At 33.3% G+C, this 16,944-nt stretch overlaps 2 protein-coding genes across 3 annotated transcripts in view; one reads left to right on the forward strand and one right to left on the reverse strand.

Moving 5' to 3' along the window:
• Window positions 1–5,796, reverse strand: part of LOC147073575 (uncharacterized) — a 71,457-nt gene extending 65,661 nt beyond the window's left edge. The window contains exon 1 of the mRNA XM_085944841.1: window positions 5,676–5,796. Coding sequence (XP_085800967.1) covers window positions 5,676–5,694 — 19 coding nt within the window. The 5' untranslated portion in view covers window positions 5,695–5,796. The remainder of the gene's footprint in view (window positions 1–5,675) is intronic.
• A 3,844-nt stretch (window positions 5,797–9,640) lies between these two features.
• Bet1 (blocked early in transport 1) lies at window positions 9,641–12,100 on the forward strand. Of its 2 annotated transcripts, none has more exons than XM_085944355.1 (2): window positions 9,641–9,775; window positions 11,500–12,100. In XM_085944355.1, exon 2 carries the CDS (start codon window positions 11,547–11,549, stop codon window positions 11,877–11,879), a length of 333 nt encoding a protein of 110 aa, XP_085800481.1. In that variant the 5' UTR covers window positions 9,641–9,775; window positions 11,500–11,546; the 3' UTR covers window positions 11,880–12,100. The 2 variants fall into 2 exon arrangements, with proteins under 2 accessions (XP_085800481.1, XP_085800482.1); XM_085944356.1 differs by having other exon boundaries at window positions 9,643–9,775; window positions 11,503–12,100.
• Window positions 12,101–16,944: the final 4,844 nt, after the last annotated feature.

Below are 16,944 nucleotides of genomic sequence, written 5' to 3' on the forward strand. Positions count from 1 at the left end.
AGAAATTAGGCTGTGTTCTGTTGGGTAGGTTTGTGTACCTATAAGTTAAATGCAATAATACTTTTTTTTTCCATTTTCAATTAATATTTTGGAACTTCACTATTAAAAAACCCAAAATCGACGATACAAATTCGGCGAAAAGTACGACTACACCCACCACCTGACAGGGCTACAGCCTGGGGGCCCGGGCTTAAGAGGGCCCGGCGTGGCGGCTCGTCTAATTGTGAGATAAACACACACCAGAAATTTGTTATATTATAAAAAAAATCGCATGTGGCGCTATACTACTTCAGTACTTCATCAAAATTAACATAAAAAATATGAAGTATGATGAAAATATGATATACGTAACTACATGATAATAATTCACGTGTATCTTTTTATATTACAATTATTTTTAGTGTTTCTATAAAAATAAAAATGGTTATTTATCCAATATCGAAGGGTCGAATGCTACTTGGCTACCACAAGAGAGGGTCGCGACCAGTGGTTCATAGTATGATAACGATCGATAATATGATATGAGGTCCGACAAATCAAGAATTCAAGGGAATTATTTAACAATATAGTTAAATCCACGGAATACCATTTGGGAACACTACTGTAGAACATCACATTCCCCTTAACCCTGGTGATGGGTAAGGGGGCCCGCCAAACATTCATGATGTGGGGGCCATGCCCACCACAGTCGGTGGTGGTGTAAATTAAAAAAAAACATTTTTTTCGGTGGAATTCAGCATAAATATTGTGGCTCTAGACCAGTGGTTCTTAACCGGTGCACCGCTGGCTTGTTGCAAGTGCATCGCGAAAATAGTGATAAAAACAGAAAAATCCGCGAAATAGCGAAAACCGAAAAAGTCCTTCATGAAATTATGAAAGCCGATGAAAGATCTAATGTGATTTCGATGTTGCCGAATCGATCGCACGCGTCTACCGTTGGCCTCACAGGTTTTCGTTTCATAAATGAAAACAAAATAGTGGATCAATATCTATGCTGCAAAGAACTCACCGAGCGTACGACATGACAAGATGTTTTTGATTCTATTTCTTCATATTTAGAAAAATCTAAAATATCATGGAGGAATTTGTATGGATGGTGCTCCGTCAATGTTAGGCTCATTAAAAGGATTTGTTACCCTCGCAAAGACAAGAAACCCTAACATTATAATATCTACGCACTGTTTTATTTACACAGGGAATCTATAGTTTTATTACCGCAGTGCTAAAACCTGTAATAGACCAATATATCAAATCCAGACCTTTAAAAACAGGCATTTTTAAAAAAAACTTTGCATTTATTTTCTATGGAAGCTAAGTACGAATGTTTGATTTTTCACACTGAAGTGAGGTGGTTAAAGTGGCGCACCCAGGGGGGGGGGGGGGGCAAGGGGCCCTGACACCACCCAAACATGAAAATTATCAGAATGATTTTAACCATTAAAATTGAAAACCAATAAACCTTTGGGCTTAAACAAATAAAAACACTGGCAAAAAAATGATTTGTAATTCTCCAGCACCCTTTTTAGAACAATTTCTTAGATTTTAATTTCTAACACAAAAATTTCGAAACACTAATGTCAAGTTTTTTTAGAAACCCAATCCCTAATGGAACTGTCAAAAAAATTCTCGGTGTCCACTCGAATTCCGGAGTGGTGTAGGTCATGGATAGGGAGGGCTGACAGGGCTCTAGCCTGGGGGCCCGGGCTGTGGAGGGCCCGGCGGGTCGGGTTGACCAGATAAGTGAGATAAACACACATCACAAATAATTAGCTTTAATAGTAAAAAAAGTCGCCTGCGGCGCCGCTATTATATTTCATAGCCATGAAAATTTTCAATTACTTATATAATTGTGCAATATATTTTTTGATTATTATGTGTCGATACTTGACAGCTTCATTATTAATGTGGATGTATTTAAAATCGCCAATAATTCACTGTGTAACTACCCTTAATTTCAACTAAAACACAATTTGAAAAACGTTAATGTAGTGTTTCACACTGCCTTTAATCTTAGCGGTAGGTAGGGGGCCCGCCAAATATCCTAGCCTGAGGGCCCGTTTCAGGATGTGGGGACCATGGTGTAGGTACACCGAGTGCAATAGACAACGAGAAATTAGGCTGTGAAGAAGAAAAAGAGCCTATGGGACTAATTTACTTTCTCCTCCTTGGGCCCCCCAATATTAAATCCTGGGTGCGCCACTGTACAGGTAGGTTAGGTTAGGTACTAATAACACATTACTTTAATAAGATTCCTAAAGCGAACATACCTAGTATAATATTCGTCATTCGGTTACAATTATTATTATTATTATTAATACACACCAATAGAAACCAGCCAACATAATATAAAGCAAGGGTTCCTTACATGGGTGCACATCGATGTAGCCCAGGGTCAAGATGCTTGTCAGGGGGTGCGAGAATGAGGAAAAGAAATCGTCGAAGAAAGTTTCTAGATTCGTACCTACTAGGTATACGAGGGTGGGTCAATAATTCCTTAGAAAAAAGCATTAAAACAGTTTTTATTTTTGTATTTTTTTTTTTATTTCTCAACATAATCTCCTTGGAGCTCAATACACTTGGTTAGACGTTTCTCAATTTTTTTAAACCGTCAGAAAAATAAGTTTTCGGAAGGTCCTCAAAATAAGCATTTGTCCGATCGATGACTTCTTCATTTGAAAAAAAACGTTGTCCACTTAGCCATTTTTTTAAGTTTGGGAAAAGGAAAAAGTCACTGGGGGGGGCTAAATCTGGCGAATACGGTGGGTGGTCGACCAATTCGAACTTCAATTCTTCAATTTTAGCCATTGGTCGTAAACATGTGTGAACACGGGCATTGTCCTGATGAAAGAGGATTTTTTTCCTGTTTAAATGAGGCCGTTTTTCTTCAATTTTGTTTTTTAGCTGGTCCAATAAAGATGCATAATAATCCCCTGTTATTGTTTTTCCTTTTTCCAAATAGTCAACGAAAATAATTCCACGTGCATCCCAAAATACAGTAGCCATAACCTTACCAGCTGATTTTACGGTTTTCGCCTTCTTTGGACATGGTTCGCCTTTCGCAATCCACTGCTTTGACTGTTCTTTCGTCTCGGGAGTATAGTGGTGTATCCATGTTTCATCTACAGTCACAAAGCGACGAAAAAATTCATCCGGATTGCGTTGCATGAGCGACAACAGGGCTTTAGAGGCCACCACCCTATTGCGTTTATTGTCGACTGTGAGCAAACGCGGCACCCATCTTGCAGAAATTTTTTTCATGCCCAATTTGTCATGTAAAATAGAAATAACGCTACCTTTTGAGATCCCTGTAACCTCAATTATCTCACTCAACTTTAATCTTCGGTCACTTAACACCATATCGTGGATTTTATTGATCATTTCTGGTGTAGTCACCTCTACAGGACGTCCTGAGCGTGGTTCATCCTTTGTTGATGTACGACCACGTTTAAATTCATTTAACCAGTTATAAATAGTTGCAAGTGAAGGAGCAGATATGCCGTGAACTAAATCCAACTCATTTTTTATTTCCTTTGCTGTTAACCCTTTTATATTAAAATGTTTAATAACAGCTCTAAACTCAATTTTCTCCATTTTCCATTTTTCCATTTTCCACAAGCAAATTTTTTTTTTAAATGTACGAGAAACACACAACAACCCGACCAATCTGATTGAAACTTCGCAGCATACTGAATCGGTAGTGCCGCTGCATGAAAACAAACCGCTTACAGTACTAGTCGCGCCACCTGTCGGCTTTTCTAAGGACTTATTGACCCACCCTCGTATTTAACAAAAGAAAAATTGTATTCGATATAATATAACAGGTCGGGTTGTGATGTTATGAATCCCGCTAGGTACGCTGCAATCATTAATAAATTGCGTACCTATTATAGGTACGTATCGATTATGTAAGACCATCCCTATAAAATGCGGTGCCCTGTCCAATGGCCATACGCCCTATATCACGGAGAAACAGTTTTTTATGTGGATTTTTCTTTCATAAACATACGTTTCTTGACTTTCATCGAAAATGAGTACCTAGGTATCTACTATAATGTTAAAAACAAAAAAGTACTTAAAATAATATATAAATTGAGTACCTGTGGGATTTATACGAAAAAAAAACCTCATGCCAGACTGCAAGAGAAAATGACGTTTGTCAGCTCAGAAAACTTTAAAAAAGATGGCAATGGAATTTAAACATTGCATTATTTTGACAAGGAACAAATTAAAAAATAAATTTTTGTTAGTGATCGGTGTTCCTATACAAGCACAAACAGATTCCTCATGGACGGTTTTACACGTGGAACTATAAAAAAACGTGGGTGTCGTCAACTTCAATCGGGGTGAAACTCCATTAACTACCTAACTTAATAATATTTTATAAGTAAATAGGTAGGTAGGTAACTAAAAAACGGTACATGGAAGCCGGGCGCAAACCGCGCTAATTTTCATACCTAGTCGATTTTGGCAAAATTCAAGAATAAAAACCCAACTTAACCTAATCTAACAAATAATCTAGTATTTTCGGCTATTTTCAAAAATTGTTTGCCGCTGGCTTCCCTTAAACCGACAAGAACCAAAAAAACAATTATTAATGTAATGAATGACTAATGTCTGTGTCTTTTATAGTAATTAATTATAATATGACGCAAAGCATTTTAATAATTACTAATTTATTATTATTAATATACTAATTATTTGCTGAAGTAAATATGTAATATAAATTTATAATACATACATCGAAAGCTGACATAATAATAAAATATTGTTAAACCACAAAATACGCATATTCCTATATAATTAAATCAGTGTGAAACATTTTATTTTATTATAATATCAAGTAAGAACTGAAATGAAGTGGCATTTGAATATTCTAGTTGGTTTCTCATGGGTATCTAATGTGAAAAAAATTGCATGCAGTTCATTGCCTTTCTGATGTTTTATTGTGCAAAAAGTGCGCTCTATCTAAATTTATGATCGATATAAAAGACGCAAAAAATACACTGTAATAATCAGCAGAAGCTCGATGAAAAGACGACATAAGATACAAGATAGGTACATCTAATTATTGGCAAACGTATGATCTAAAACAGTATACGCAAAAAAGCAAACTTTTGTTTCATCCAATCGTCAATTCGTCGAGACGAATCCTGGTTCATCTATATTCTATAAGTACAGAGAAGAATCAAAGATACTAAAATAGATTATCGAAATGAAATATCCAAGAGGCTATTTTCAATATCACTACTGTATAATCTAAGCGCATATCATAATATAGCAAGTAGGTACATTAGAAAATTAAATAATAAAGTAACAACATTCCAAACAGCTAACTCATAATTTCATAACACTCATCCAACAGGCTACTAATAATATCTAACTGTACACAATAATTAAATGTATTCAAAGTTTTTTTTAAGTCAGTTCAGTTAAATAATAATTAATATTATTAGGTACTTAACAATTAAAAAAATCATTCATAATCACTTGGCAAAGTTTGCGCAGTGTATTTGGGGTACATATTATTTACATACATACATGGAAGTAATGCGTAAATCCATTTAAAAAACTTTGTAATTCATTTAAAAGAAGTTCTACGTGAATAATTTAATTAACAAGTTTTATTTTTGAATTTTTAGGTAATAAAACAATTAGGTATCGTTTGAAAAACATACCTGAAATTCCGCTGAACATTTTGATGGGTGATTCAAATCTTTTTCAATACACAAAATTAACACAAATTCTTCGCTATTCGCGCGGAGGGCACTGTTCACTACTGCGCACAAACACTAACTGGGCGAGTGGCAACCGACCGCGACTTCTGGAGGTGGAATGGTGGAAATAACATTTCTTTTACAGAAAAATGTTGCCTACCGTACTATAATTATAGTACGTGTACTATAATTTTTCCCCGCGTACTATGTACGATATGAAAGTCCGAAAATACTATAATTTTGAATTTACGGAAAGAAAGAAAGCAATAGATGAAAAAATATAGGACCAAAGATGTTGGGAGAGCTAAAAGCTCTCGGCAATTACTTTACGTTTGAAATGTCTTAAACAAAGGTGACGTTAATAAATTACTCTACTTTTGAATTTAATCTAAAAAAAGATGACATTAATCACTTTACGTCGGAATTTTGTCTAAAAAAGGAGACGTTAATTACTTACCTTAGAGTTTTGTATAAAAAAATCGGTGTTTGTACTTATGTACGCGCGTTAGAAGTTATACTTATTTGGCGTAACAAAACAAAATAAGCCGTTACCTGAGTCTGTTACTATAATGCCAGCGCTCCATTGGCGAGTCAAAAGTCCGAGGACAATAAATCGTCCGATTTGTCTATGCCCTGCTACTGATCAATGAACGAATAAAAAAGTCGAGCTGTCAAAAGTAAAAAATTGCGATTATCGTAATGTCTTCTGATAACCCTATAATTTTGTGTTATTTATATGTAGACTTGCGTAAAATAATAAAGCAGTGAAAACAACACAAGATTTACGTTTTCTTTTATGAATTTCATAAATACAAATAAAAAATAATTGGTAAATCTCTCATTTTATAATGTGTAAATTATCAAATAAATCAATGAAAATGTTTAAAACAATTACAGATTTTTTTGCGTTCCGAATGATTGCATATTAATGTCAAATCGAATTTGCATTGCGATCGACGGACGAAGTCTGGCAACTCGGAGGTAAAATATCAAACATGTTTGAAATCCAACGAGCCTGGTCTGCGGATTAAAAAGTACGCAGACCTGGGGTGCTCCACGCGAAAAAAAAATCCGAAGACTGTAAATCGTCTGACTTGCGTGCCAATGGAGCGCCGGCATTACAGTGGGTTAGGTTGATGAAAACCTACGCGATTCACCTGTGTCTCTTATAACAGATGATAATTAATTGTAATTTAATTATTGTATTGGACCAAAACTCATCTTTGCCGATCGATTCAGAAGTGCCCATGATGAATAAAAATTATTTACCAATTCAACATTCACAAAATTTATTTATTTTTTGATATATAATTTTACTCGTAAATAATACCTACATAAATATAGCCTCAAATCTTGATACACAATCTTTACAATGAAAAATAAATATACACTCCAATATAAATAAAGTTTTATGAATATAAATTATCAGTGTAGAATGTTAGTCTCCAGAAATTTGTTTATAAACATATATATTTATTATAACACAATATTGGTTATGTTTACAACACGTGCTGTTTACTTGGTTGTATTGAATGACTAACTAAATGACACTATGCGCATGTACCCCCGAGACCGAAATGAATATAATCATAATAATAAATTGTGTTACATCGGCGCGCGCAACTTCGTCACACGCCAAAAATACACTCTGATCTGTTTTCCCAAACGCGCCAAAAGTATAACTTTCAAAAAGGTCTCGTTAATCACTTCCAAGTCTAATTTTTGAAAATGTAGAAAAGTATTGGTCTTTCAACGCGTACTATATTTTTGCCGCAATACCAGTGATGCCAACCGTACTAGAATTATAGTACAATCTATAATTTTGATTTAGCGAAAAATGTAAAATACTATAATTTTAAAGGATTCAAGACGAAAAATGTTCGTGTACTACATATTTTTCAGAAATACTATATTTTTTACGCCTTTGTACTATAATCAGCATAGAAAAATATGGCAGCACTGCGCAATACTATAATTTTGAGGGTCTGTACTATAAATCCACTTTGAAAATATGGCAGCACTGACAGAAACAGACATGATATGCGGGCCTCGCCCAGATGCTATGCGCATGCACGCATTTTTCCCTGCACCAATAACTACGTCTTTTTGACATAACATCATAAAGGGCCTAACCCTGACCCACACGCACCCTATTGACCTATATTTTCATTGTATTGTCGTCGTCTGGTGCACGGGAAGCGAAGGGCGCAATACAAACAAGCGCGATGCTTTTTATTGGTTATCGACGTAATAAATGTCAAGGACCATTTTATATAATTAAATTATTAATAACAGTGGCAATGTTCTTTGACGCAGTTGACGAAACAGTTCAAAACAGCCAACCAATTATTAAATTGTAACCCGGTATTAAAAAGGTGCGTATTTCGCACGAATTGAGTAGGTATATAATATTATTACCTACCCACATCAAAAAAAATCCATGTAGGTAATTAACACGACGTAACGTATACAGTGACGTCCCGTGGGGGTAGGCAGATTGAGTGTCGCTTGGGGGCGGCAGTTACCTACTCAAAGGGCGGCAAATCGAGGAGAATTATTAGTTATGTATAGAAATAGGTACCTAAACTTAATAATAACAAAAATATATTTCCATTAAAAAATTCAGCTCACTGGATGGAAACAAAATGTTTTAATTAGGTAGGTACTATACACGTTTTAGCAGGACTTTATTTTTTGGCGGGTTCGCGATATCTAGTTTACTTCCGTTGTTCTTGGAAGACACATTCTTGGTGAACAGCAATGACACGTGGAGATTTGTGAACTATTTTTGAATTATATGTAGGTACATAGGTACCTACATACTTAATTTAAAATTTATCTAAATATGTTTGCCAGTCACTCGCGAGTTTTGGAAGTTGTCAGGTGTATTTTTAAATGTACCTATCTGAAACCGTAGACTCGCAATATTGTCTATTGAAGCAGAGATGGCATTTAAATTAGATTTAATGATATACCACATATTATAATATATCTTGTCAGTAATGTATCCATACAACACATTTCTTAGATATTGGAGTCATGAAAGATGATAAAAAATACTATACTTATAAAAAAATGTAGCTCCATTTCGGCACTGCCTAGGGGCGGCATTTTGTCTAGGGACATCACTGAACGTAACCACTCAAAAAGATACGTACATGTATACACAAATGAATAAACCACTAAAATTATTATGTGTCATATTCAATAATAATTAGATCAAAAAGAGTACCTACCTTGCTATTTTTACGTTGGTAGAATTTTTGGTTTTTATTTCACTCATAAGGCTGCAGACACACGGCATTGTACTCGACATGTGTCGACACAGTGTCTTATTATTGATTCCAATTTATTTAGAATCACCAATTGGATTTGTTTTATGCAATTGGTGATTCTAATCGGATGTAGTTCGAATCAAACAAGACCTGCATCAACGCACGTCTACGCACGTCGATTGCAATGCCGTGACGTGTCTGCACCCTTATATATGGTAGGGGGTAGTAGGGGGATCAGAATCAGTCAGTACATCGGGCCTCCAACTCCCTTAACACGCCACTAAGTGCGAAAGGAAAATGGAAGTCTTAATTATTTACATTGTAATACACCGTCATTTTATTCAATAAAGTTAGTATAAGACATTTTTAATTAAAATTATATCCAAAAATACTATTTGATACCTAGAATATCAAATTTATTCAGTCATAAATTTTAAGTAAAAATAACGTATACTGAGAAACGAAACATTGAAATATTTCTAGCATTTTCATTTAATAGTTTTTGATTGATTTTTATCGTAATATGCTTTTTTTAAATATTTATTTTCTTATTTTTGATTTATTTTTCAATCTAATATATAAATGAGGGTTTTAGAAATATTATCTGGCAATCAAAGTTATTAATTAAATAAAGGAAAATAGTTATTCGTCATAGCAACTTCGTTGTCTATGGTGGTGTGGTAAACGTCAAAATCGGACATTCCTCCTTACGAAAATGAATCGTTGTTTGATTAAATATCGAATGTATTGAGTTTTGGCAACTGAAATACACTATTATTAAATCAGGTAAACCAAAAATCCTATTATCACCAGCCCTTAATATCATTAAAATGTAGTATTTTGTTGTAATATTTAAATACTAAGGTTTTATTAGTATACAGTACACTATATACACACAGCATTAAAACTGACGTGTCACAAAATGATATAAATAATATAACACTGAGAAGCTGATTATTTGTTGGTGTGTCAATGTAAAAATAATCAATAAATCATTACGCGTATTTGAGCACAGTATTGTAAAGACTTGGGTATATTATCTAGTTTATTGTAAGATTTGAAATCTGTTATGATAACCTTATTATTAATTTCACTTGATCTAAGCTAAGCAAAATATTTGGTCATTTAATAAGTAGGTACTGTTACTATCTAAAAATCACATTAAGATACATTTTCAATGTAAAACAATCATAAACACATTACATGTATATTAGCAATGCAGATTAATAATTACTGTTTATTGCATCATTGCATTGTCAACTAATATGGTTGTCATTTTTGATAAAAACAGGTAAAAAAAAACTTACAGTAATCGTTTTTTATATCTACTAAAAATTATAAATAATGGTTGAATTTCATGATACATTGGGGATACATAAGTAAAACACAAAAATCGCAATGTGTCCAGTGATTTACTTTCATAACAAACAGCATAATATGAAGAAAACGTAATAATATGACTCTTTCGAAAGATAGATATGTATATTAAGTAGGTATTTTTTATATATGTGTATTTATCCAATCTTCACATGTTATTTTAAAACCTATCGCAAACGACATACCAAACGTTTGCATTGATATATCGAAGAGTTAAAACCATAATCTAGTATTTTGAAAATACAATATCGTAATAATATTCAACTATTGGTAGAGTTGAATGTTTTGTTTTTTGATTCACTTCAAAATTATAGCGATAAACCCTGCCTAAACCAAATCATAATAGTTTAAGTATGCTATGGGCGATCCGGCAAAAATAATGCAAAATTTTTCAGTTCTACTAGTTTTCGTTGAATTAAGAATACATATTTACAGTTGGTGTTGGTTGGTTTTTTAAAATACATTAAGCCCTGCCTCGCCAAACCGTAATCGATAAAAAATATTCTTCTATCTATAAAATATCTAAAATGATGTATGGTTTAAAGTTTAATGGTATAATTTTAGATTTTTTATAGATAAACGAATATTTTTTCACTATTATCTACTATGGCTTGGATTAGGCAGTTTAATTGAATTTAAAAAAAATCTAGCAACCACTATCTACACTATGTAGTCTTAGTTTAATGAAAACAAATACATTTGACTGACAAGTTTTAGTTCACTATTTATGTCGAATTTTAACAGCCTACCTCCACCTCTCGACACTGGTGCATTTGTATTGTCGCCGTGGAGGAATTCCAATTATATCGTGACTATTGTATGGCCTTAATATAATAGCAGTTTTCTATGAAACAGCTTTGTCAGAAAGTACAAAGATTAAAAAAAATTCAACAATATAACCACTACAATATTTTTAACACCCAACGGTGGTTTATCTCATAGACAACAGTTTCTCAAGGGGACCTCCAAACTTATCAGCGCCTCGTGAATATTAGTTTTGAATAGTTTCTTATTAACACAAATTTTTGCGTAACTTTGAATTTTGTCTCCCAGCTAGAGTTACACCATTTGGCTCCTTTCTCTTCTGGGATGTATGGTTAAAAAGCAGATATAAGATATTGTTTTAATTGCAGCAGCCGATCAACATTAACCAGTTGTGGCGGGGTTAGGCTCAAGCAAGATGAGGCGGGCTAACAACTATGACTATGCACCATTGTCGCAGAATCCCAACGACGCTCTGGAGGCAGAAAATGACCGGATGGCCGAAGAACTGAGCGGCAAGATAGGAGCACTTAAATCACTCTCAATCGATATCGGTCACGAGGTCAGGAGCCAAGATAGACTACTGAGGGGCATCGACGATGATATGGACCGCACGGGGGGGTTCCTCGGAAACACCATGAATAGAGTTATACGAATGGGGAAGGCCGGGCACAATTGTTATATTTTTTATCTGTTTCTTTTCTCTGTATTTGTTTTCTTTCTCTTGTATATTGTTTTGAAATTTAGATGAGAATAGAATAATGCTATTTTTTTACTGTCAAACTTGTTCATTTATACAAAGCTGTACCCGTTCAGAAACATAGCTATATAATTTAATCGTGGGCTTGATTTTAATTAAAGGTTTCGTTTGACGTGCTGTTATATTATGTTTCTATAAAATTAAATTATTTTAGTAGTAAAAATGTATGTATATTATTATCATAATCCTTATGAAAAATAGATATTTTGTATCATTCCAAAAGTATTTATTATTTCAATGAATCCAATGCCCAACTAATGAATTTCTATTTGATCATCAATGGTGTGTTTTGACATACAAGTATTCACCAACATACACTTTGCTAGAAAAACCACAATTTCGAATAATATTAACATACATTTATTAGAAAAAATAGTTGGACCCAGTGGGACTCAATCTCACCAGGTGAGTGCTTTGGCCTCTAAGCTATCGATCCGTCTATCCGATTAATGCAAATTATTTCTTATTTTTATATTTAAACTTCTATAATAAAGAATTTAACATTCTTAAAACCTTGTGTACATTTCGCAGATCCGACAAAATAGAGTCACATGTCAAAAAAACACGATTTTGAGTTAAGTACATAGAAATATTCAAAACAAAAATCTCCATCTGCTAAAAAATAGTCATAATTTTGGCTTTAATATTAAAACCACTATATGGAATTGTGACGGTATTACATTGAGACTAGTTTGAATGTGTTCATTCTCGAACAGTGTCATTTTTTACTTTATGACACGTCGGTGTGTGCATGTATTGTATTTCGTATCTCAAAATCTGAGATACTATATTATTTATTATAGTCATAAAGTGGAAAGTGACTATATTGTCATAATTCGAATTGAATATTTTTTGTTGAAATATCCCCAAAAGTGTCACAACTCAAGTTTTTCACGATTTTCTTTCTGTAAAATGAGTTTGTTTATCACGACGAATCCAAATATATATGTTATATTATAACATGGGCATTGCTCTAAAGAGTAATGCGGGAAACATACAAAAACGTGATTTTGACCATTTTCATTTTATGGCTCTACTGAAAAATCTTGTTTGTTGAGTTATGACTATTTTATCGGATGTGCGATATATTCTGAATAAAAAATAATAATACACTTTTGCTCTTGGGACCACATAAATTGTTATTAATTGGGTTTTTTTTTATAAAAAAGTGAAGAATTCAGCTTATTGTGTAATATTTTGTACTAGAAAAATTACCAGGTGACAGTGGATCTGTCTTAGTTCTGAATCTGTTTGAGAGTATCCTATCATTTGTTTTCTTCCACGACCCGATTAAAATAAACAATTTCTTTATTTTCGTGTCAGTTTATATTTCAAATTTAGAATTTGTGTTGACATGTTTGTTTTCTTCATCTTACACCGTTTGAGAAGTATTCTTCATGTCTCGCTCTCTCGTACACATTTAAAGTCTGTCTTCTATAAGCTGGTTTCCCCTCCGCGTCATCATCTATCTCGTTCCCTCCCATTGAAAATTTGCAAAACTTCAACGCTACCATCTATTGGAGAAAAGGGAATGAAACTCCTCTAGTATTTGCCACTCTATATCTCTACGGGAAAGATATTTTGTCGATGGTCACCATCAAGAATTCAAAAAGGTGATATTTAGAATATCTTGACCAGGAATTACGAGTGGCTCTTTCAACCATGGACACAGACAAAAAAGTTTAGTTCTTTAAACAAGTGAAAGATTTGTAAACATAAAAAAATTGTCCACAACATAAGTTAAATTACCATGTGGAGCATATGAATGGGCCTCCACACTGTTGTAAAAATTTATCTCACGGATTTAGAGGCAGAAGTTCCGCCATTACTCGATTACAACCGCTTGTCACTTGATCTTGATTGTTATCAGTGGTGATCTGACATAAATAGTGCACACTAAATTTTGTCAGACATACTTATTTGTTTTCATTGAACTAGAATACAAATTGCAGATGGTGTTGGCTAGTTTTTTAAATTCAATTTAATCCTGCATAGCCAAACCATAATCATAACGACAACTATAAATCAAACCTTCTAGGAACGTTGCACCGATGTTGCATGTGAAGACCGCACACATAGGCGCCTAGCGACAGTCGCGCGTAACCTCTTGAAATGCGGCGACCGGCGAGCTGGTATATTAATGACCAATTTGGAGTGTGTGCGTACTGGCGGCTTCAACTTGCAGCCCAAGACGCATACAATTTGTTGCTAGCAGTACTAGATATTTTTTTCTAACTAAAAAGTCACATTCTACCAATGTGCAGAGCTCTATTTGGCAATGTGTATTTTGTGAATAGCGATGATGTCACATCGATGTATTTGACACGAGTTTAGATGTGTGAGCCGGCTAAAGTGCATTATTTTTATCGGATCTCCGCAGCTTACCTCCACCCTTCGCCACTGATTGGTATAACTACACAACGCAATATGATGTGTTTTGCGTTATAAAATAAAACACCACTTTTTGGTTCTTTTAAATATTTATTAACTCAAATGAAATACATTCATAATATATGTACAGTCATACATGCAAGTGATCTTAAGACAAAGAACATGTCTTATTTTTTAAAGTCTCACACTTTGATAGAAATATTTATACTATTATTATTATAATATTTTATACATATTGGTCTCAAAAAATAAATGGTAGGTCATATTTGAGATTTAACAGGGGTACATTGAAACATACCACATTATTATTATATTTAAGGAATTTATCATTCGAAAGTATAAAACAATTATAATTCCATTATCTATCATACGCGGGTTAATATTTATATAGGTACCTCATCACATACCCCAATGGGTAATTGAATATCCATAATAAAAAATGTAGATCTATATTTAAATTTTCATTCATACCCGAAATATACAAAAATGTAGACCAGACGTCATCACAAAAAATATAATTAAAAATATTTTCATAATATGCCTGTATATTTAGTGACATTTTTATATATTTTTGTTTGCCAACAAAATTGATTCTTCAATAACTAACTTTTACGTGATATTAAAAAAAATTACTTTATCCAAATATATAAACAATTTTTTTCATAAAAACAAACTTCATTTTCGAAATTTCAATAAAAATTCTAAATAATAATTATGTAACTGAATAATTAATGAATTAGCGTCCATAATGCCCGAGCGGGTAATGCGTCGGTTTATGATGTCATTGGTACCGGGTTTCGAATCCTGGGTCTGGCAAATACACATTGTTTTTCAATGTGTGTTTTTTAGTCAGAATATGGACCTAATAAGTCGAGCAAGTGGCTAACATCTATTTCTTGTAAAAACAAAAATCTGTTAGTACAATCTCCATTCTGTGGAGGCCCATATCGTCGGTGTTTTGTAAAAAGGGTGAATCAACCATTTTGGCGAAATCGAGATTTTAATGAAAATAAAATATGTACCCCACTATCTTTGTTGTGTAAAAACGGCGAATTTTTATCTCCACAGGAAAGTACTTAAAAACGATAATCGACTAAAATTAAATTAATTAAAATTACGAAATAAAAAGCAAATGTGACATATTAGGCCTTTTAAAATATTATATAATAATACCTATTATAATGACAGTATTCTTTCTAAGCTTTATTATAAACTTGTTAGATATTTATTATCATCTACAGGTAAAAAACAAATAAACGTCAAAAGTTAAAAATCCTCCTCCTGTAAAGTAGCATTCTGGTTAATTCGCCCTTTTTACAAAACACCGACGATATGATCTTAGGATCAGACATAGTTAAAAAAAAACCAAATAATAATGAATTCATTATTTAAAATTTAGTCTTGACTTTTAACCTATCCTGTATTATAATAGATTGCATATTAATTATTATGTACAATATTTTCTGTTCCTATAAATAAATGCTGTCATACTTTTGGTATTCTATAAAAATAATGCAATATATTTAAATTAGAAAAAGCAAAGAAGCAACTTGGGGAGGTCTTCATTGAATATTTTTGTGTGTGAAAGGAAAAAGGTGATGTCAGAAAATTTAAAAAATGAGTTTAACATATCCATACTAAATTAACAATCTCCCGACTTAACTTCAATTGAAATTTTACAGAAGACATTGCTTTGATGCAGCCTATCAACAGTCTTTGTAATAGCTCCTCTTTAAAATGATAGAAATTACATGGTACAAAATTTGTGTAATTAGTTTAATAAACGTGATACATAAAACATTAAGGTTTTATTAAACTCTCCGCCCTAATATAAATGTGGTTTTCAGAGCTCAATGACTATGTACAGGAGAAGGGCTGGGTCGAATCAGTAACAGAGAATAACATAGAAACTCACATACAATGTTGTGCAAAACTCAATCTTTTTTTGGCCTTCTTGTGAAGTAGAGATTTTAGACATTATCTCCCTTTTCCTTTCGCAGACAGATTTCACCAATGATTGATGCATATATAATATGGAAGTGTAGTTAATTATCAGGAATGTGTTTTATTATTAATTATTTATGTCGATTTAAAAATAAGAAGAATATAGACAGTGAACTGCCAAATATTACGATGTTTTGAATACCCGACGGTTAATGGCATTAATTAACCCTAGTAAAAGAAATGGTTACGAAAGCTCCATGCATACCTTGAATGGGAAAGGTGAACAATGACAAATTATTGATTAAATACCGAAAAATATTACATAATGAAATAATATTTGGTAACATTATTTATCCATCTATGTTATGTATTATTTCCAGAAGCATAATTTAGTATGTAGCAAACATTGATATACTACTGGATGAATCATATGCTTCTTAAAATGACGCCCGATTTTCAGCGAGTCGGCCTTTGTTAAAACTTACTGAGTAAGCCGGGTCTAGCTTGCATCTTACTCTAACTAATAGTCAGCGCATGACGACTTGCTCTGTCTGTTTTGCGTTGCAGCCACTCTTAGGTTCACTATTCCAAGAACGGAATCAGGAAATTCAGGAATCCATGTTAACGGTCTTAACGCATTATACCTACAAGGAAATATTTTAAGACAAAATTCGTTATATCTTTTGTGGTACGTTTTTAAAATGACACTTGTATGGGAACT

This window comes from Rhyacophila brunnea, unplaced genomic scaffold (assembly GCF_057557595.1).
Source record: "Rhyacophila brunnea isolate RB1 unplaced genomic scaffold, BYU_Rbru_1.0 scaffold_17, whole genome shotgun sequence".
NCBI classification, from domain to species: Eukaryota; Metazoa; Arthropoda; class Insecta; order Trichoptera; family Rhyacophilidae; genus Rhyacophila; species Rhyacophila brunnea.

Coding starts and splice junctions, on each gene's coding strand:
- Bet1 (XM_085944355.1), top strand. CDS start 11,547: ATGAGGCGGGCTAACAACTATGACTATGCACCATTGTCGCAGAATCCC.